The sequence below is a fragment of the Plecotus auritus genome (assembly GCF_963455305.1).
Source record: "Plecotus auritus genome assembly, chromosome: 4".
Classification (NCBI taxonomy): Eukaryota; Metazoa; Chordata; class Mammalia; order Chiroptera; family Vespertilionidae; genus Plecotus; species Plecotus auritus.
This window is the reverse complement of record NC_137775.1, coordinates 167,752,839-167,774,036: the sequence shown is the minus strand read 5'-3', so window position 1 is coordinate 167,774,036 and position 21,198 is coordinate 167,752,839. Positions and strand designations below refer to the sequence as shown.

At 42.8% G+C, this 21,198-nt stretch overlaps 1 protein-coding gene across 1 annotated transcript in view; it reads left to right on the top strand.

Moving 5' to 3' along the window:
* The window catches only part of COL28A1 (collagen type XXVIII alpha 1 chain), a gene marked incomplete at both ends in the record, with an annotated part of 145,870 nt that overhangs the window by 109,390 nt on the left and 15,282 nt on the right, over positions 1 to 21,198 (top strand). The window contains 5 exons of the mRNA XM_080664115.1: positions 10,339 to 10,407; positions 10,922 to 11,002; positions 11,092 to 11,127; positions 19,034 to 19,070; positions 19,630 to 20,178. Coding sequence (XP_080520241.1) covers positions 10,339 to 10,407; positions 10,922 to 11,002; positions 11,092 to 11,127; positions 19,034 to 19,070; positions 19,630 to 20,178 — 772 coding nt within the window. The remainder of the gene's footprint in view (positions 1 to 10,338; positions 10,408 to 10,921; positions 11,003 to 11,091; positions 11,128 to 19,033; positions 19,071 to 19,629; positions 20,179 to 21,198) is intronic.

Genomic DNA, 21,198 nt, shown 5'->3' with positions numbered 1-21,198 from the left:
TCAAATAGTCCATGAGGTAGCTTCTGCTGCTGAGATTATTTGCAAATATTTGTGTACTTGCTCAATCGGTTTATTATGTGAAGTAGATATAAACAGAAAAATGAAAGCAGGGACTAAACGTGTAAGAAAAACGATAGGGGAAAATATGCCCACATCAAGCCCATTTGGCTATGACTGTTGTGAGCTAAGCTTGGTCAATTTGGACATTTACAATTTTCCAGATTCTTTTTCATGCCATCAGTAGCCTCTGAAGATTAAAAGTCAGTAGGAGTTACGTGCCCCCTCCTAGAAAACCTGGCTATTAGGTAGCATGTTTTATTTAAAGCAAGTGTCAGGCAGAATTCTACCCTATATTTAGCTACTTATTAACATGCATATCTAAAAAAACATGCAGTGAAAGTTTGGTCCAAGTTCCAAATTTCCATCTTTTTAAGCACTTTGACAAGCACTTTGCATAAAATGATCATTCTGAGGCAAATATAACCATTTTCTCATACTGGGACCAGTTAACCTTTCAGTCAAGTCAGGCGAAGGGATTCTTCATGATGGGGTGGGAATAGGAGGCACCCATTCTGAGTGAGTTGTTGAATTAGGCTGCTCTACCAAGACTGTCTGTCTGGTGGGCCCACCCCATTCACACAAGAGGTGAGGTACCTGTACATTTCTAGCTACATGACTTGAATCCCTCTTATTTCCCCAAGGATAAATTGTTTTTATTGTCCCTCTGGAGCAAATTGAGTTAGTAATAGTTGAAGCACATGTCTTTGAAGTGTGGACCATTGATTATGGTACTTCAAGTGTTAAGTCAGCACTCTTATTAGAGTGTAAATTAAATTAACTTGCACACACACACATATTAATGATACTACCTAAACTGAAACATATTAAGGTAAATTACAGAAAATAGAACAATTTTCCTACTCTTTTCATGAATAGATTAAAAAGAACACTCAGTTGGGGGCTGGATAATGTCCCCAGAGATGGCCATGTCCAAATCCCTCGATTAGGCTGCTTTACTGGATAAGCATTAGACTGGCCTAGTCCCCATTAGCAGAATGTTAACCTATCAAAACGGGATATCAGGTTAGAAGAATTCAATTCCACAAAGGGAAGGATTTTAGGAAACTAGAAGCTCTTGATTGACTTTCAAGTCAGAGATGAGGAAACTGCCTGGCTTCCACTCTAGGGCAAGGTAGAAGTGAGAAATAAAAATCAGCAGAGCCTTTGGGGGAACTGTCAGCTTTGCATTTGGAAGAGAGAATTACTGTTCAAAGCATGGCTGTGAAATCAGCTACAATTCAAGGTGACTGGAAAGAATTGCTAAAGCCTCGGCTTTATCATTTATATACTTTCTTCCAGGGTTCTTGTAGAAATTGAATAAGAATATGTCTAGCTCTGTTATTACCTGGCTCAGTCCTTCACACATCGGCACACAATACGTGGCAGTTGCTAGTTACAAGTGGAGATTATTATGATCATAACTTCAGGGAGGAGATAAAGTCCAAAATGTCAGATCATCCAGTTGTCCTAAGGGTCTCTGGGTCACTGTCATCTATATGTACAACGATGTGTACTCCATAAGCCACTTGGAAAATGCCATTTTCCTTTTAAAGTGAACAAGCTGTGCCCACAAAGCATAAGAAAATAATCCCTTTCAATACAGAATGGTTCCTGTATTCCAGGCCAAATACTATGACTGTTCAAGGCATATCACTGAGATTTGCTAACTACCATTTACCCACTGAATCAACATCTTAGTACAACACTGGCTTCTTTCTTCAAGCTGGCAGCAGGCTGACTGGATAACCGTTGACTTCCCACTTTCAAACTTTATAATTCCCCTGGCTTCTAATTAGCAATACACTAATCACCATCAGAAACAAAGAAAGGCAAACAGGAGGAGAGGCAGAAGAAAGAATGGTAAATTGATTTATTCTATGATGTCTTGGGAGACACTACTAAATGATAGGATGGGTTTATACGTTTAATATGGTTGCACAATTGCATCCTGCAAAGAAAATTCAGTGAGAAAGTGAAATGCTTCCTCGTCTCATAGCTTCTACTGCAAGAGCTCACCACCTAGAATGTTCCAGCTGACCTATGACTGAAGGTTAGCCAGAAATTTCCTTTGTTTTCAGTAAGTAACCAGGCCTCTGCAGTTTCTCAGACAAGACCATAAACCTTGATAGAGAAGAAACCCAGGCTTCTGGCTGAGCTGGAAATACTGGAGATACCTTTTCTAATTTTGACTTTAGCCCTTTTTCTTTTAGCAAGAAAAGAAAAGTGATAAGGTAGAAAGCAGCTCAACAGTAAAAGGAAAAGGGTGTAAAGATATATTAAAAAATAGAATGGTGAAGTATTTTCACTGAAGTGAGCCCGGGTTTGGGCCAAAATTTCATTTAGGTATCATAGTTGAGTTTTATTTCTTACCATCCACATTTTAGGCTGAGCCAATAAGCAAGTGCTGAAATCCTAGAAGACATCATAAAATTTTTCCCCAATAGTAGATTCCTAGAACTCTCCTGTAAATGTGCAATGAGTTGTCTCCATGTTCTAAATAATTCTCTCTATTTTTACCTATGAGATGACAGAGGGGACTTCAGAGGCATTAACTCAAACAGGAAGGGAAAGTGGTAGCTGAGGGCTCCCTTTTGGGCTGTGCAGTCCAGATGTCCTACTCTTTCGATTAGCTTTTATGTCATCCCACAGATAAAGTCACAGGATGTTGGAAGTTAACCAATATCAAGCTTATAAACTGGTTGTGTCCAAGTGAGGCAATGCTACTGATGGTTTAAAAGGTTGAACTGATGTTGGTATGAGTATAAGTCCTGGAACAACAGGTTTCTGGCAACCTTGTAGGTCTCCTGAATTCAAAGAGCAGAAGTTGTGTCTGGGTAGGGAGAACCCCACAACTGTGTCTTTGCTCTAGGTCTCTTGGTATTCTTTCAGCCTATGGGTTCCCAAACTTTGGGTTGGTAAATACCCATATATTCATATGCTTCAGCTCCTCTAGCATTGATAGATGATATATTTTTGCAATCATTCAGTGCATTCATTCATTCATTTTATATATCATTTTAATCCTCACCTGTGGATATTGATTTCAGAGAGAAAGGAAGGGAGAGAGAGAGAGAAACATCGATGTGAGAGAGAAACATTAATCAGTTGCTTCTTGTACACACCCTGACTGGGGATCAAACCCACAGTCTAAATATGTGTCATGACTAGCAATCGAACCCTCAACCTTTATTTTTTTTCGTTTATGGAACAACTCTAAATAACTTAGCCCATTCAGCCAGGGTTATTTTAATTTTTAACTTTTATTTTAAAACTAGAGGCCCGGTGCACAAAAATCATGCACTTTGGGGGGGGGGGTGGTCCTTCAGCTTGGCCTGCACCCTCTCCCAGTCCGGGAGCCTTCAGAGGATGTCTGACTGATGGCTTAGGCCTGGTCCTGCTGCACTCGCCAGCCATGATCCCGGCTTCTGGCAGAGTGGCGCTCCCCCTGTGGGAGTGTACTGACTATCAGGGGACAGCTCCTGCATTGAGCATCTGCCCCCTGGTGGTCAGTGTGTGTCATAGCAACCAGTTGTTCCACTGTTAGGTCGATTCACATATTAGCCTTTTATTATATAGGATAATTTCAGACTTAAAAAAAAGTTGCAAAGATAGTACAAAAAATTAATTCCCATACACCAGTGGTCGGCAAACAGCGGCTTGCGAGCCGCATGTGGCTTGCGTGCCGCGGTTTGCCGCTCTGTTGACTAATGAGTTTGCCGACCACTGCCATACACCCTTTATCCAGATTTCCTAAATGTTAACATTCCACATTTTGCTTTATCAAACTCTGTGTATGCAAATGTAAACACACAATTATTATTTCTCTGAAACACCTGAGAGTAAGTTGTAGATATGATATCCCTTTAACCCTAAATACTTTAGTACTTTTCATACAATAAGCATGTTCTTTTACGTAACACAGTAAAATTAAAATCCTCAGAAAATTATTACAGTCATGTGTTGCTTAATGACGAGTATGTGTTCTAAGAAATATATCATTGGGTAATTATATCATTGTGAGAGTACCACAGAGTGCACTTATAGAAATCTGGATGGTATAGCCTACTATACACCTAGGCCTATATGGCATAGCCTATTGCTCCTAGGCTACAAACCTGCACAGCACATTACTGTACTGTATACTGTAGGTAATTATAACACAATGGTAAGTATTTATGTATCAAAACATCCTATCTAATAAAAGAGTAATATGCAAATTAACCCTCACTCTGCTACACCCACAAGCCACACCCACCAGCCACGCCCACCAGCCAATCAGAGCGAATATGCAAATAAATCCAACCAAGATGGCTACGGCCACAGAGAGCAGGCTTGGGTTTCCCTGGCAATGGAGGAAGCCAAGCTTTCCGCCTGCCCTTGCCGGCCTAGGCCTCCACTCAAGGCTACAAAGTTTCAATGATAGAAGATACATAAACCCAAACAGAAATGGCGGCAGCCACAGAGCTGGAGGCTAGGGTTGCCCCCGGTGATGGAGGAAGCCAAGCTTTCCGCACACCCTGGCCGGCCCAGGCCTCTGCTTAAGGCTACAAAGTTTCAATTATAGAAGATACGTAAATCCCCCCAAAAAAGGCTGCCACCATGGAGCAAGCAGAAGGCTTGGCTCCGCTCCAGGCTACAAAGTTTCAATTGTAGAAGATAAATATACCCCAGATACCAGGGCCTCCGCTTGGGTCACCAGGCGGCGTGGCCAGCCTGCAAACCACCACAGGCCCCTCACCCAGGCAGCCTCATGCCCCAAGGGAACCCCCACCCTGATCCGGGACATCCTTCAGGGCAAACCAGCTGGCCCCCACCCGTGCACCAGGCCTCTATCCTATCTAATAAAAGGGTAATATGCAGATTGACCATCACTCCAAACTACAAGATGGCTGCCCCCATGTGGTCAAAGATCCTGCCCCCATGTGGACACAAGATGGCCACCACAAGATGGCCAGCAAGGGAGGGCAGTTGGGAGGGACCAGGCCTTAAAGGGAGGGCAGTTGTGGGCGATCAGGCCAGCAGGGGAGGGCAGTTGGGAGGGAACAGGCCTGCAAGGGAGGGCAGTTTGGGGCAATCAAGCCTGCAGGGGAGGGCAGTTAGGGGTGACCAAGCCGGCAGGGGAGAGCAGTTGGGGGCGACCAGGCCTGCAGGGAAAGGCAGTTAGGAGGGACCCAGGCCTGCAGGGGAGAGCAGTTAGGGGTGACCAGGCCTGCAGGGGAGGGCAGTTAGGGGTGACCAGGCTGGCAGGGGAGCAGTTAGGCATCAATCAGGCTGGCAGGGGAGTGGTTAGGGGGTGATTAGGCTGGCAGGCAGAAGCAGTTAGGAGCAATCAGGAAGGTATGCAGGCGAGCAGTTGGGAGCCAGCAGTCCTGGATTGTGAGGCCCAGTGGGATTGGGCCTAAACGGGCAGTCGGACATCCCTCGAGGGGTCCCAGATTGGAGAGGGTGCAGGCTGGGCTGAGGGACACACACACCCCCGTGCACGAATTTCGTGCACTGGGCATCTAGTCTACATATAAAAAAGGTCCAGTATAAATATGGTATAAAGGATAATAAATGATTCACCTGTATGAACATGAGTATAGCTTGCCGGACTGGAAGCTGCTCTGGGTGAGTCAGTGAGTGAGTGGTAAGTGAATGTGAAGGTCTAGGACATTACTGTCCACAACTGTAGACTTTATAAGCTCTGCCCCCCCAAGCCCTCTTCCTGATTCCTTCCAAGAGGGTCAGAAATAGAACAGCAAAGCTGTCAATGCTGCTCCATGAACAGGGATGTGGGCTGGGATGATTGGAAATAATGAGGAGAAACTGGGTGTATTAGGTGTAGATCACCCTAACAGTGACTGTCAGGGGGGAGTGAAATGTGGCCTGAGGATCAGTAGGAATAAGAAATCAAGATGGAGACATGAAGGATCATTTGGCTATTGCATGTTGGAGCAGTGGTCAGATTAAGGAACTTTGTGGTAATCATAATAAAGAGGGTACTTAACATGGAAAGGCTGTAGAACTGAGGACTCTATTTTGAGATAGGAAATTTGTTTTTGGTTCCATTGACCCCATCTGGGACAAAGAGCTCTCTCTGGCATGGAACTGATGGAAGAAATAACACTTATGAATGCTTTACATCTTTACAACCCAAAAATATTTCCAAAATACAGGGATGGGCTCTACATGACCACAGAAAGCTTTTACCACAATGTCAATGGCACTTAATTCTCGTTAAGGCAGTTCCTGTGGATCTGTGTTCTTGTACAAGATCAAGAAGATTTTACATGGTCTCATCACACTAGATCTGGAGGGCTGTATCACCCTCTGAATATATAGTGCTGGGAGGACAGGCTCCTCACACTGAAACGGGTCAGTGGCTGACTGCTTGGGATGTAATCTGTGCACCCAAAACGAAGGTGTAGTGAGTGAGAGGGAATCTATTCCCAAACCCCACAGATATTGCTCCCAAGAGAGAAAAAAGTCTTCCTGAACCACACATCCTTCCATTTCTTATAGGAAATTCAGCTCCATTAGAATCTTATGGGACCACCACCGTATATGCGGTCCGTCGTTGACTGAAACATCGCTTATCGGTGCATGACTGTGTTGATCTATCGCTAGTTAATCTATAGACCTTATTCAGTTTGCCAAGTGTTCTGTTAATTCTTTTTAATTGAAAAATATTTCATTTTTTAGCAAAGGATTAAATACAGAAAATGCGCCCTTTTAAGTACATACAGTACCATGAGTTTCCAGCAAATGCTTAGGGGGCCTCTAATGGTCTGGGCTGAGGATGGTTTCCCGACCCTCCCCAAGGAATAAGGCATCTCTAAAGGACTGGGCCCAGGATGCCTATCTGCAGGCTTAATTCAATTTCCTTCTCCCAGCTGCCGTGGGTTATCACCTGTGCCCTGAAAATAACAGTGTTTGCTGTGCTTACCCCAGCAGCTTAAGACTTTTGTCCCATAGAGAGCTTTGTGCCTTTCCCTGGAGGACAGCTGCCGCTCTCCCCTCAGTCTGTTCCACTGGGAGCTTCGGGACCTGCCCTGCCTCAGTCTTTCTCTTGAGCATTGGTGAGGTCCCCAAAGAAAAGCCTGCGAGAGGGGAGAACCCCTTGTGCCTGAAGCTCCCAGGGGTTCTCCCCTCTTACACTAGCCACATTCAGCCATTAGTGATTTGTTAAAAATGTTAGTTGAATTCGTCTTAGCAGGGTGTGTGACAGCTGGCATTTCCGGCAGGAAGTGAGTGGCAGTGTCCTACCTCTCTCTGGAGGAGCCTGTGTTTCCTTAGACTTTGAGTTAGTTGGTTGCCTTGCAAACACAGCTCTATGACAGATTCACGGAAAGTTGTGATTTCATAGACTCATTAGCATTATCTGTTATTTTAAGAATGAAAGCGGCCTATTTCCGGTTTTCTACCTCCTAACTAGAAGACAGACATCTATTTTATATTTTTTGATCACCAGTGAATTTTACCTTACTGAGAAAACATTTGAAAAGAAAAACTGTTATTTCCTGACATATCAGTAATGAAAAAAAATCTATTAAAATATTCAGGTAGTTGGGCATTCCCCTTGGAAAGTTCTCTCTCAGAGAACAGGCAATCATATGAAAAATTAAAGATCGTGTCTTTAAACAGGACAGATCCAAGAGTAAGAAGCTGGCTGACATTTAGATGTAATTATACCTTCAGATAGACAGGTTCTTTCCTGCAGTTGCTTCTGACTCATGCAGAAATCATTGTATATCATTTTCCTGACCCTTGTAAGGAAAAAAAAAATCTGATTGGATAGCATTCACCTCTGCAGAGCTGAGGCATGGGCTTACTTGCTAAAGGCTTTTAGCTAGAGAGTCTGCTCTGAAAATTATAGAAAGCCTGTATTTTGAAGGTGAACTGGTGATTAAATGGGGGTGGGAGGGAAAGGCCTTTATTATAGGGAAACACAGCTGCCTGGGATAGATGCAGTGTTCAAAATCCTATATAATAAAAGGGTAATATGCAAATTGACCAGGTGGAACAACGTGTCGCTATGATGCGCACTGATCACCAGGGGGCAGACGCTCAATGCAGGAACTGCCCCCTGGTGGTCAGTGCGCTCCCACAGGGGGAGCTCTGCTCAACCACAAGCCAGCTGATGGCTGCGAGCACAGCAGTGGTGGCGGGACCCTCTCCCACCTCCTCGGCAGTGCTAAGGATGCGGACTCCGTGGGGAGTGGGCCTAAGCCATCAGTTGGACATCCTCTGAGGGCTCCTGGGATGCCAGAGGGATGTCTGATTTCCAGCTTAGGCCCTGTCCCCTGGGGAGTGGGCCTAAGCTGGCAGGTGGACATCCCCCGAGAGGTCCCAGACTGCGAGGGAGCGCAGGCCGGGCTGAGGGGCTGCCCCCCCCCCCCCACCAAGTGCATGAATTTTCATGCACTGGGCCTCTAGTTCTAAATAAAATGTCTATACTATTAAGTAATGGAAAATAAGTCCCTGAATATGGAGCTGATCCTAACATGATAATTGGCTACTGGGAGGTTTTCCCCTTGAGGCACCTCAATGAAGCCACAGCAATTTTTAGCTTTGTTAGGAAGTTGTGTCATTTTTTAAAAGCAGCTAGTCAGTCATAAACATTTATTGAACATTTTCCATATCAGCTACTGTAGGAATCTAAAAGATTGTAAAAGAAATAATTATGCTGAATAATTGTCAGAGAGTATTGAGTCCTTGGACCCACTTTGGCTAAATATAAAATTCCCAGTGATAATTCACTGTCACACCACAATCCCAGTTCCTGTGACTATTACACTATTCTGACCTTTGGGGTGGAGACAAAGCCAAGCATAGGTTTCCTTTTAGTGTTCTCCCATGAACCTCTAGTCTCCCCTACACTTGGCTAGGAACCTCTTGACCTCTCGACCAGTGGCCTCATGCATCTCCTTGACAATCCCAAACTACCTTTTAACCGGGTACATGGTTGAATGAAGTAGTCCTCAGTCACTTATACACACACACACACACACACACACACACAACACCCGAGAAAACAAATTTATGCCAAAGTGTCATTTACTGATACATCTTTGTTAAGGGGATATCTTTCTTATACCTTTAAAAAATTTTTCTTTAATTAGAAGAGAGAATGGGAGACTCTCAGGAAGGTATCCTTCCACTGTCCTTCATACCACTCTGTGGGCTGGCCAACTTGTCTGTATGTAAAGTGATGCATATCAATGTCACAGACAGGTTTCCTCTCTCCTTTGGGAAATGGGACTGGGTACATGGGGGTTTCAAGAGTATCTGTACTATTTCATTTTTTAATATAATGGTATATAGGTGAATGTTTATCTTTTTCCCTGTGAATTGTATGTGTGTCTGCAATGTTTCATTATAACACTTTTAAAAAAAAAAAAAAAAGGATTCTATTGACTTTAAAAAGCTTGAAAGCTCCTGCATGAGCTAGAAAAGAAGGCTCAGGAATACCGATACTTAAAGTCACAATGGTCTCCAACAGTATGGTGATTACCAGAGTAAAAGGGGGTCAGGGAGGTAGAATAGAGTAAAGCAGGAATAAATGGTGATGGAAGGAGACTTGACAATGGATGGTGAACACACAATACAATATGCAGATGATGTATTATAGAATTGTGCCCCTGAAACCTATATAATTTTATTAACCAATGTCACCTCAATAAATTCAATTTAAAAAGAACTACAGCAGTCTCCAAGCAAGCCTCTGTGGCCCTTTTCAGCAGTGGCTTCTAGAACCCATCCTGCCTTCTGGAGTAGTGGCTCTCAATCCTTTGCAAGCCTATAACAAAATGCATACTTGACCCCTACCCCCATCCTTGATTCTCACTTAGTTGGCCTTTTTATTAAGCTTGCCCGTGATCCTAGTGTGACACCTTAGAGAAAGATACTGAAGGTAAGCAAGCAAATCAGATCCCAGGAGCCCGTGGTCCTTCAGACCTTGGCCACAGACTCATGGCTAATAATGGTCTAGAGAAGTACAGGTTGCATATAGGATCCAAGCAGCATCAGTACGATGACTCTTCTCATTAGTGCTTATTACTGTGCCATGATCAACATCATCAAAACGCTTTAAACCTGGGTGATTTGAGTGGAGGGGCAGGTAGGGGAGCAGGAGATAATGTTAAGATATGGTGGGAACATTAAAAAACAACTCCTGAAATGAAGACATTTTAATTTTTCGAATTAAGGGGCACTAAATTTAGATAAGTAGATTCCTGTTGTTACAAATTCTCAGGGAAAATGAATAGGCACAAACCTTTCTCATATTGTGTGTAGGGGGAGCAAGGACCTCAAGGCTTTCCAGGACCAAAGGGCATGGCAGGCCGTGGCTTCCCTGGCCAGAAGGTAAGCATTTCAGACCTTAAAAAAATCTCAACTGCTTAACTTGAACTTTGGAAGAGCTCTCATATACTTGTTACTTTTCTCCTTACAAACTCTCAGAGTGAAAATCCATTTGAAAGTAAGTCCTTATGTATTTCCTTTCCCTAACTTACAAACATGTTTACTTTATAAAATCCCATTTCCTTCATTCTCAAAAGCCAGCTGATAAAAGAATAAACCCTTACAGCATAACATGTAGAAGATACTAGATAACGCAGGTGTAAAATTATATAATCGTTGGTCTCCAGAGGCCAGTGAGCTGATCCAACGGTACCTCAAGGTCTCCTCACTTTGAGAGCTCTGGTTCATGATGAATTAGATTATGGTACCTTGGCGGGGAGGGAGAGGGATGTAAAGAAAATGCCCCCGTTTTTCTCCTATCAGACATCTGTAGTTATAAATAAACAAAATTTCAGAGTTTTTATTACTTGGCTTTAACATTCACATTCTAAACTTCTCTTTTCACTATATTTTAAAGGGAGAGCATGGAGAACGGGGCGATGTGGGGAAAAAAGGCAATAAAGGGGAAATTGGAGAGCCCGGATCACCAGGAACACAGGCAAGAAGTGATTTTTAAAGTTTTACTGTAATTTAATATGTTATCTACATAGTTCCTATGTTGACTCTTCTTCTTCTTCTACTAAGCAGGGGTTACAAGGACCAAAAGGAGAGCAAGGACTTACAGTGAGTACCACCCCTAGAGGCTAATTGAGCATTTGTGCTTGCAAATTATTACATTCAGGTTTTAGCTTTAGAAGTATGAGCTCTTTTGATGCAGAGTTCCAATTGCTGTTTGAATGATAGCACTGCTAACAACCCCAGTGTTGACATAGATGCCCGAGGTAATGGAATCTGAATGTAAGGGAGAAATATTACCCAGCAACCCTCACCTGGCCTCGTGATGGAGACCTGTGAATGCTCCCCACTGACTCCTGGTAGAAATGGTAACAGGGAAGATGGCTGTTTACAAGAAGCCAAATGACCAGATGACTTTTCATTATACACGATCTTCCACATTTCAGAACGGGGGCTCTTTTTTCCTCAACCGATTTCTTTAGGAAGTGCTCTGAGAAAAATGGCAATCACAGTATTTTTATGTACTGATTCACTAATTCAAATATTTGTGAAGCATCTACAAACTGTTCCCTACTCATCTCCCTACACCACTGAAACAAAGTCCCACAGGGTGGAACCATTCCAGAATTTTTATAGCAAAGTCTAATTCTTCCTTTCTGAGTGGAAGGCCCCATGTCTTCTGGAATAGAGAAAAAATAGGGACTTTTTCTTTTGTCCCTTTTTGATTTTTTTTGGTGGATCATGGTCTGGGTCTGCTGATCCTAGGTACTGTGCTGGGAAAAACCAGGTGTGAGGGGGGTGGGAGCTCTGGTGGTAAAGGTGAGAGGTGAGAGCTGCTTATGTGACAAGCAGAACAGCACTTGTTTTTTTTTTCATGACCCATCTGCCTTTATCTCATTGTTCTTCCCCACCGCAAGTCAGCCCCCTCTCATGCCCAAGATGTCTATGTGGGTGAAACAGCTGCATATGCAGCAATTTCTCCCCAAAACTAGCAGGGGAGAGTGTATGGAAAATGCCCAGAGGAATGGTCCCCATAAGTTTATACCTCCCTCCTATTCCAACATGAGGAGGGGAAGTGGTTTCCTTCACCCATTCATTTGTTCATTCACTTCACCAACATGTCTTGGGTGTGTACTCCAGATCAGGCTCTGAGAGAGACATGGGGAGAATAGCAGAGAATAAGAGACTATGTCTCTGGACTCAAGGAGCTCGCAGCCTGGTAGAGAGAAAGAGAGACAAAGAATGTTCACCTACAGTTTGGTAAATGCTGTGATAGAAGTAGGTATGTGGGTCTGGAGCAGACAAAATGATCTATGATGATGTTTGCATGCAAGATGGGTTTTTATCTCTTAAACAGAAGGTTTTTAAATAAGAGGCAGAGATCTTAGAAATGGGGATATGATTCTTCTGACTTTGACTTCCTGGATTCTAGAAAAAGGTACTAGCAGGAAGGGAAGAGGGAAAAAAAGAGGGGATTTGTACTCAATAAAAATCTAGAATTTTATTTCTAGACCTGGACCATGCTCCTTCATATCAGTAGCATCCTTACCCAGGACTGTAGGGTGCCTGGGACCATGCTTTTGAGGCCCACCTCTGGACCTCTAGTCCTTCTCTAGCTGCAATCTTTCCCCCAGGGGAGGAGTCCTCATGACCAAGGGGAGCAACCACCCTGAGCACTTGCCTCCTCTGTATGGCACTCTGGATACACAGGGTCCCAGAATTGCTTGCCCAAAGAGCCCCGCTGGAGAGCTGGCAGCACTGGCCTGTATGCATGGGCCCACCCAAGAGGGGGTTTGAACAGAGCTTGGAAGTGAGGACTGTGTTCACCCCATGAATGCTAGCCATGCCCCTTGCAGCACAGGACTAGTGAAGATGGGGTACAATAAGAAGGGGTCATACTGTGGGCCACAACCCTCTCTTGCCCAACACTCCACATTTCCACATGTCAGCTCCATGAGGAAGGTAGTATTACCTCCCTTTAAGTGAAGACATGCTAAGTCAGACAGAAAGCTGAGCAGTATGCCTGAAGGCATCTTGCTAGCAAGCAGCAGAGCCCTTATAGCCACACTTGGCCTGTCTGATGCCAAATCCAGGCTGCTCCCCCCTGAGAGCTATTCTTGGCAGGCCCCTATCCTCTCCCCGCCCCTATTCTCTTCCGATCAAATATAGTCCCAAACAGTTATTAGTTGCTTATTCATTAAAGACTAACAAACTCCTCTTTTAAGGGGCTGATACCATTGATGGAGTTCAATGTTTTAATCTCTATGCCAAATTGCTTCAAAAAGACTGTTTCTCCACTTGTTCCTTGCCTGAGCTGGTTTGGCTCAGTGGATAGAGCATTGGCTTGCAGACTGAAGGGTCCAGGTTTGATTCTGGTCAAGGGCACATGCCCAGGTTGTGGGCTCAGTCTCCAGTGGGGGGTGTGCAGGAGGCAGACAATCAATGATTCTTTCTCATCATTGATGTTTCTATCTCTCCCTCTCCCTTCCTCTCTGAAATCAATAAGAATATATATTTTAAAAATGATCTCCCTTTAAAATAAAAGTGTGATCAGATCTCTTCTCTGCTTAAGGCCATATATCTTCTCATTGGCCAGGATATAGTCCATTCTGCAGCATGACACAAAGATCTTTTAGAGTTCATCTGTCTTCCATATCTCCTATTATTCTTTCTGCCACATACCCTGGGTCATATGTTTACTCAAGGACTGCAATGCACTGTGCTTTGTCCCCTGCCTGGAACACTCCTCTTCCCCCCATCTCCCATCCCATTCTAATCTGGTCAGAGTCTTCCTCCCTGGATTACAGCTCCACCCCCACGCTCCCACCCTGGAATTCCCTACAGACCAACATGGTTCCTTGGTTTCAATCTAACAGCGTAGTACTTACAAAAGTATTTGTTTGTCTGCTTCTGACTTGACTGTGAATCTTTTGAGGGGTATAAATTTGATGCCTTCATCACTGGCAACAAATAATCAAAGTAGTTATTAGCAATTTTAGTGGAAGGGATGAAACTATTCCAGTCACGTAAAAGCAAAGAAATGAGAAAAAAATTGATATATACATATGATTACTTAAAGCATTTCAGACCTGGTTATCCAATAAAAGCCCACTGAAAAGAATTAAAATGCAATTTTGATATATAAATTATTCTTACAAATAAATAAAAGAAAAATATTCTAACAAAAAATGGACAAAGAATATATAAAGACTGTGCACAAGAGAACACAACTTGGAAACATGTGTATAAATAAAATTTAGCCCCACTAATAATTGAATAAGTATAATTTAAAACAATGAAGGAGAGATAAACCAAAGAACATTATACTTATATGCATAGCGCATAGACAAATGCAACAGGGCAGTGAAGACCTACGGGCAGGGGGTATGTAGGGGCTGGGAGGAGGGGGATAAAAGGGGGAAAATGGAAGATATCTGTAACACTAACAATAAAAAATATATTTAAAAATAAATAAAACAATGACATAGCTTGCTCTATCAAGTGCCAAAGATTATGCAATAATAACCAGTATTGTGTGTCTAAAATAAACAGGTTTTCTTCTAAACTCTGTTCGAGTTGTCATCACTACAACTTTTCTGCAGGGCAATTTGGCAGAATGCATCAAGAGCCTTAAAATGGCCATGCATTTGACGTCAGTAATCAAGTAATATGGGAAAGTAACCATGATATCATATTAGATGAAAAACTACAATTATAAAACTTGGTATATAGTATTCATTTATAAAAAATAAACATAAATATATAAATATATGCATTTCCCCTTTCTAGACCCATTCTAATTTCAGATTTCTTAAATGCCTCAGTAAATGTAAAAAAGCAATTCAAGGCCTGAAAAAAAATAACTGTTGACTTTCTCTTTTTTATATAATTTTATTAATATTGTATTGGAAGTTCTTTTTAAATAGCCACTTGGAATCATTGGCTTCTACTTAAATTATAGTGTAAAAAAATTAAATTTAAATGCCCTGAATATTCCCCATACATGTTTCTGTTAAGTCATGTCACCTTCACCCCAATTCTGTCATTATAGATTTTTTTCTTTAAAACTTTACTTTTGCAACTGTTAAATTTTATCTTCTTAGATTAGGTCCATCGCTCCTTCCTGCTGAGATTTTTCTGGGCTCCTGTTTCTTTCATCTATGAGTTAATCATCACTGTCAGCTCCTGTCTTTGGCAAATGTACAATCCTGCCTTCTCTAGTCTCATCCAAGTTATCTGAAAGCATGCTACTCAGGGTGGCGCCTCAGCAGATTTACTTCTGGTACCCAGCTCCTGCTGGGCCCTTCTGAGGGAGATGATGGGCAGGAGGACCGGGAAGCAGCATTCAGAACACTAGGACATTTCGTGAAAGCGCCAAAGAGAGTATTAGGAAACAGGAGAGGGGACTTGCAAAATTGGGGAGTGGTGCATAAAAAGAGGAGGGGATACAGTATGGAATATACTGATTTTTTGCCCTGGTGTTTGTCTTGGTTGCCCAGCACTTGTGGGGTTAAATCATTAACTGTTTGCATGCATGACTCACATCACTGTAGGTAGTACCAGTGGTCCCCCTTACCTACAGAGAATATGTTCCAAACCCACCCCCGCCCCGAGTGGATGCCTGAAACAACAGCTAGCACCCTATATATACTGTTTTTTTCCCTATACATACCTATGATATAGTTTAATTTATAAATTAGACATAGCAAGAGATTAACAATAAAACTAATAATAAAATACAACAATTATAACAATATACTGTAGTAAAAGTTATGTGAATGTAGTCTCTATCAAAATATCTTATTTTACAGATAGAAGATTCATTCTTATCATAGGTCTTTTTTTTTAAAATAAATCTTTATTGTTCAGATTATTACAGGTGTTCCTCCTTTTTCCCCCCATAGCTCCCCTCCACCTGATTCCCCACCCCACCCCATGCCCTTACCCCCCGCCACTGTCTTCATCCATAGGTGTAAGATTTTTGTCCAATCTCTTCCCGCACCGCTCACACCCCATTCCCCCTGAGAATTGTCAGTCCACTCCCTTTCTATGTCCCTGATTCTATTATATTCATCAGTCCATTCTGTTCATCAGATTTTTTATTCACTTGATTTTTAGATTCACTTGTTGGTAGGTATGTATTTGTTGTCATTTTGTTGTTCATAATTTTTATCTTTACCTTTTTCTTCTCCTTACTTTTCTTAAAGAATACCCTTCAGCATTCATATAATCCTGGTTTGGCGGTGATGAACTCCTTTAGCTTTTTCTTGTCTGTAAAGCACTTTATCTGACCTTCAATTCTGAATGATAGCTTTGCTGGGTAGAGTAATCTTGGTTGTAGGTTCTTGCTGTTCATCACATTGAATATTTCTTGCCACTCCCTTCTGGCCTGCATAGTTTCTGTTGAGAAATCAGCTGACATTCGTATGGGTACTCCCTTGTAGGTAACTGTTTTTCTCTTGCTGCTTTCAAGATTCTCTCTTTGTCTTTTGCCCTTGGCATTTTAATTATGATGTGTCTTGGTGTGGTCCTCTTTGGATTCCTCTTGTATGGGGTTCTCTGTGCTTCCTGGATTTGTAAGTCTATTCCTTTCACCAGGTGGGGAAAGTTTTCTGTCATTATTTCTTCTAATAGGTTTCAATATTTTTCTCTTTCTCTTCTTCTGGCACCCCCATAATTCGGATGTTGGTACACTTAAAGTTGTCTCAGAGGCTCTTACACTATCTTCATATTTTTGGATTCTTTCTTCTTTTTGTTTTTCTGGTTGGGTGTTTTCTGTTTCCTCATATTTTAGATCTTTGGTTTGATTCTTGGGGTCCTTTGATCTACAGTTGAATTTCTGTATATTCTTTATTTCAGACAGTGTATGCTTAATTTCTGATTGGTCCTTTTCCATTTATTTGGCATTCTCATTAAGGTTCTTGGAGGTCTCACTAAGCTCCTCAGAGGTCTCACCAAGTTTCTCGGCAGTTTTTAGAAGATTCTTGAGTAACCTTATAAATGTGGTTTTGAACTCTATGTCCAGTAGTTTGCTTTCCTCCATTTCTTTCATTCGTGACATGTTTCTTTGTCTCCGCATTTTGTTGTTTCCCTGTGTTAATGGAGTGGTTTTCTGTGGTAAGTGACCTATAGGGCCCATTTGTTCAGCCTCCCCTATCACCTGAGGTGGACGCCCTGGTACACCCATTTGTGGGCTGAGTGCAAAGTCTTGGTGTAGTTAAGCCTTGATTGCTCTAGGTACACTGGGAGGAATTGACCTCCAGGCCAATTGGCTGTGAGGACCCACTGTGTCTATAATGGAAGAACTGCTATGCTGGAGACACGCTTATGGGGCATGACTTGCTTCAGTGGGGCTTTGGTGCTCACTTAGTCTGCCTCTTGAATGTGTCACTTATGGATGTGAGTAGTTGAAATCTGGTGTCGTCTCACGCTGACCACTAGATACACTAGCTTCTGGATCTCCAATGGGGTGCAGGTCAGCTACTGTCTGAGGCCACCCAGCAGGAGCTACAGCGAGAACTACAGTTTTCTCCTCTTTGCTTGGGGTTTGGAGGTTTTGGAGCTGTCTGACCAGAGCTGCAGGTTGTTAGGTTAAGCTGCAATAGGGCAGACCATTTATATGCAAAAGCCGCTGCGGGGAGCTTGGGTGGGTTTGTAGATTGTGCAGGGTGGGGTCTCAGGGAGTCACTAGGCTAGGGCGTGGCAAACAGCAATGGCTGCCAGTCAGCCGTCTCTGCGTCTTCACGTTTCCAAGTCCCCACGTCCCGCGCCCCAGCACAGTAAACAATGATTGCTGTGCGCACCTCTGCAAGAAAGCCACCCTCACTTTCCAACCTGATGGCAGACAGTCCAGCTTCTCCCTGTAGAAGTTTGGGTCCCCAGCGTCTCCCCAGAAACTGAAGTTCAGAGTAATTGGGAGCTTGTCTCCCTTCGGGTTGAAAAAAGCAGCGCACGCAGTCGCCCACCCGTACCTCAGCTTTTCAGCGCTTGTGCACGTCTCAATGCTCTTTTCTCTTTCCTTCTAGTTATAGAACTTCCACTCAGCCAGCTTTCCTGTGCTTCTGGGTGATAGACGTTTTGTCTTTTAGTTGTAGTTTTGAAATTGTTGTGCGAGGCAGCAGTTTAGGTGTTTACCTATGCCGCCATTTGGTTCGGATCCTTATCATAGGTCTTAGCAACCTCAACATAGGATTTATTTTCCCTGATTAAGTGGAGATTTTTACCTTTTTCACTTAAAGGAAGCAGTTTCTGGCTTCTCTTTGGCATATCCAAATTTGCAGTATCACTACTCTTGTGCGTTGGGGCTATTAGTAAGTAAAATAAGGGTTACTTGAACACAAGCACTGCAATACCTTGACAGTCAATTTGACAACCAAGATGGCTACTGAGTGACTAATATTTGGGGTGGGGGCAGGGAGGAGGGATGTGGGGGAACCATACAACGTGGATACTCAGGGGACAGGGATGAATCACACCTCGGGCGGGATGGAGTGGGACAGCACGAGATTTCATCTTGCTACTCAGAACAGTGCACAATTTAAAACTTATGACTTGTTTATTTCCGGAATTTTCTATTTAATATTTTCAAACTGCAGTTGACTGCAGGTAACTGAAACCATGAAAGGTAAAACCATGGGTGGTGGTGAGGGGTGGGGGGGAGTCCTTTGCAGGGCCAGATGTTGTGGGAAGAGCTCTGTGCGTGTTATCCTGTTAAATCTGTCCACAGCCCTAAGACACAGACACTGTTAAATCACCTAATGCCCAAGGTCATACAGCTAATAAATGCTGGAGCCACAATTTTAATTCCAAAAGTCTGAGGTATTACATTACACAACTCAAACACATTTAGTTATGATACATTACAGCCACCTTTTAACCTCTGTGCTACTTATTTTCTGGAGTGGAAGCATTAAATCAAATGACCCAATGCTGATTGTAATAAGACTTACCTTTCATGACTATAGAAAAAATATTATGGTCATATTATTAATACATATTCTTTTTTTTCCTCCAGAAAGAAGAAATTATCAAACTTATTTTTGAAATATGTGGTAAGATTTGACTATGAAAAAAAACACCTTTAAAGTACCAACCCCACTATGTTAATGTGTTCACCCAGAAGATGTATATTGTGTAGCTCATGAGAAAGTTTGAAGCTCATTTGAAAAGTCAGTAGGAAACTGAAAGGAAGCAGTGAGAGGGGCAGTGGGAATCCTAATTTAAGAAAAGAAAGTCATCTTCCTGGTGATTAAGAAGCGTGAGACCTGCCTAGAGTCAGTGGGCAGCCAGGCATTCTGCAAGCCCAGTGTCATTTATATTCAGAGACATTTACCTGAGCTTGGGAAGAAGAAAGCAACAAAGGAAATATGACCACGGGGGCCTAACTGATATTTGAGTCCAGCCTGGCTGGTGATTATCATGCCTGTGTTTTTTCCTGAAACAAGTCTTTCTGAATTGAGATTTGAGCACTATTTCTAGAGTGCATTCCACCCAAAAGGCAGGAAGTCAGTCAGGAGGTTCTTGCTTCACAATTATTTCTAAATACGTCTACATATTTGGTCAAATGAGTTTCGTTTCTACAATGTCTCTGTCTCGACATTCATCTTTTAGGTTGTGGGCCCAAATGTAAAGAGACTCCTCTAGAGCTCTTGTTTGTGATTGACAGCTCAGAAAGTGTGGGGCCTGACAATTTCCAAATCATCAAAAATTTTGTGAAGACTCTGACTGACCACGTGGCTCTGGACCTTGCCACGGCCCACATAGGCATCATCAACTACAGCCATAAGGTGGAGAGGGTGGCTCATTTGACGGAGTTCTCCAGCAAGGATGACTTCAGGCTGGCCGTGGACAACATGCAGTACCTGGGGGAAGGCACCTATACGGCCACAGCTCTCCATGCAGCCAACCACATGTTTGAAGCCGCAAGGCCAGGTGTAAAGAAAGTGGCCTTGGTCATCACTGATGGGCAGACAGATACCCGAGATGAAAAGAATCTGACACAGGTGGTGAAGAATGCCAGGGACGCCAATGTGGAAATATTTGTGATAGGGGTGGTGAAGAAAAATGACCCCAACTTCGAAATGTTCTACAAAGAAATGAATCTAATTGCTACTGATAGTGAGCATGTTTATCAATTTGATGATTTTATTACCCTACAAGGTAAGACTCAGCTCCAGGGAAAAGGCACTTACGCTATTCTTCCAAGTACCATGTCACTGGATTATCCTGAGCAAACATGGAAATTGGGAGGCTTTTGAGACTCATGCAAACATTAAATTGTAACACACAAATTCCAGAAGGTAAAAACACGTAGTACCATCCCATTTCGAGAGTATAATCCCTTGTCTTGATTCATTAGTAACATAAGTGCTGAGTTAGTTGGTCTTGGAGTTAACTTAGGTATCTATGGTTGAAGGACATGGATGAAAAGAAAGAACAGAACTTGGGGGTATTGCTAAGATTAATGTTCAAAAAGTTACCTAACCTGAATAAGAGATGGAGCAAGCCAGTAGCAAGGCAGACAATAACCTTAGAATTAAAATTAATTAAGAAGTGCATGATGAATGAAAAAAAAATTATTGTGATCTAAAGAGAAGAGGAGACACAAGTAGCTGGGGTTATTCTAGTTTATTCTCTGCTCTTATGAAAATGGATAATGAGTAAACAAGTTGATGTCAGGACTATCTTACAAGCACCATTTTGAATATTCAATCAGTGCCAATGAGCTAGGTTTCCCTATGCTCATTTACCCTTTCACATGAACTGAGGTCTCTTAATGAGGCAACCTAAGACCCTGTCTCATCTATGGTTGAAGGATGATCAGTATTTCTTTACAATGGAACATGTTCCAACTCTTTGGAAACTGATAATTCATTCTGGCAGGACCCCCACCTGGCAAGATTGTGAAGGAAGTAAATTTTATGCTTAATGTGTTTGCAGGCTTCGGTTTGGCACCATCTTTCCTTCTGCACACCCTGGAAGTGGGGCCTGACATGGCCTAGCACAGACCCTTCTTGTCTAACATAGACCCTGCTCCCAACCCACTGTGGGTACCAGCATGGCTGGCCCTAATGACAGCATACCATACTTAGACCTCCCCACAGTCTAGTTTCCCTTTTCTTCAGACCTTTCTAATCTGGGGTCCCAATTCCTTGACACCCAGTTGGATGACTAATGTGT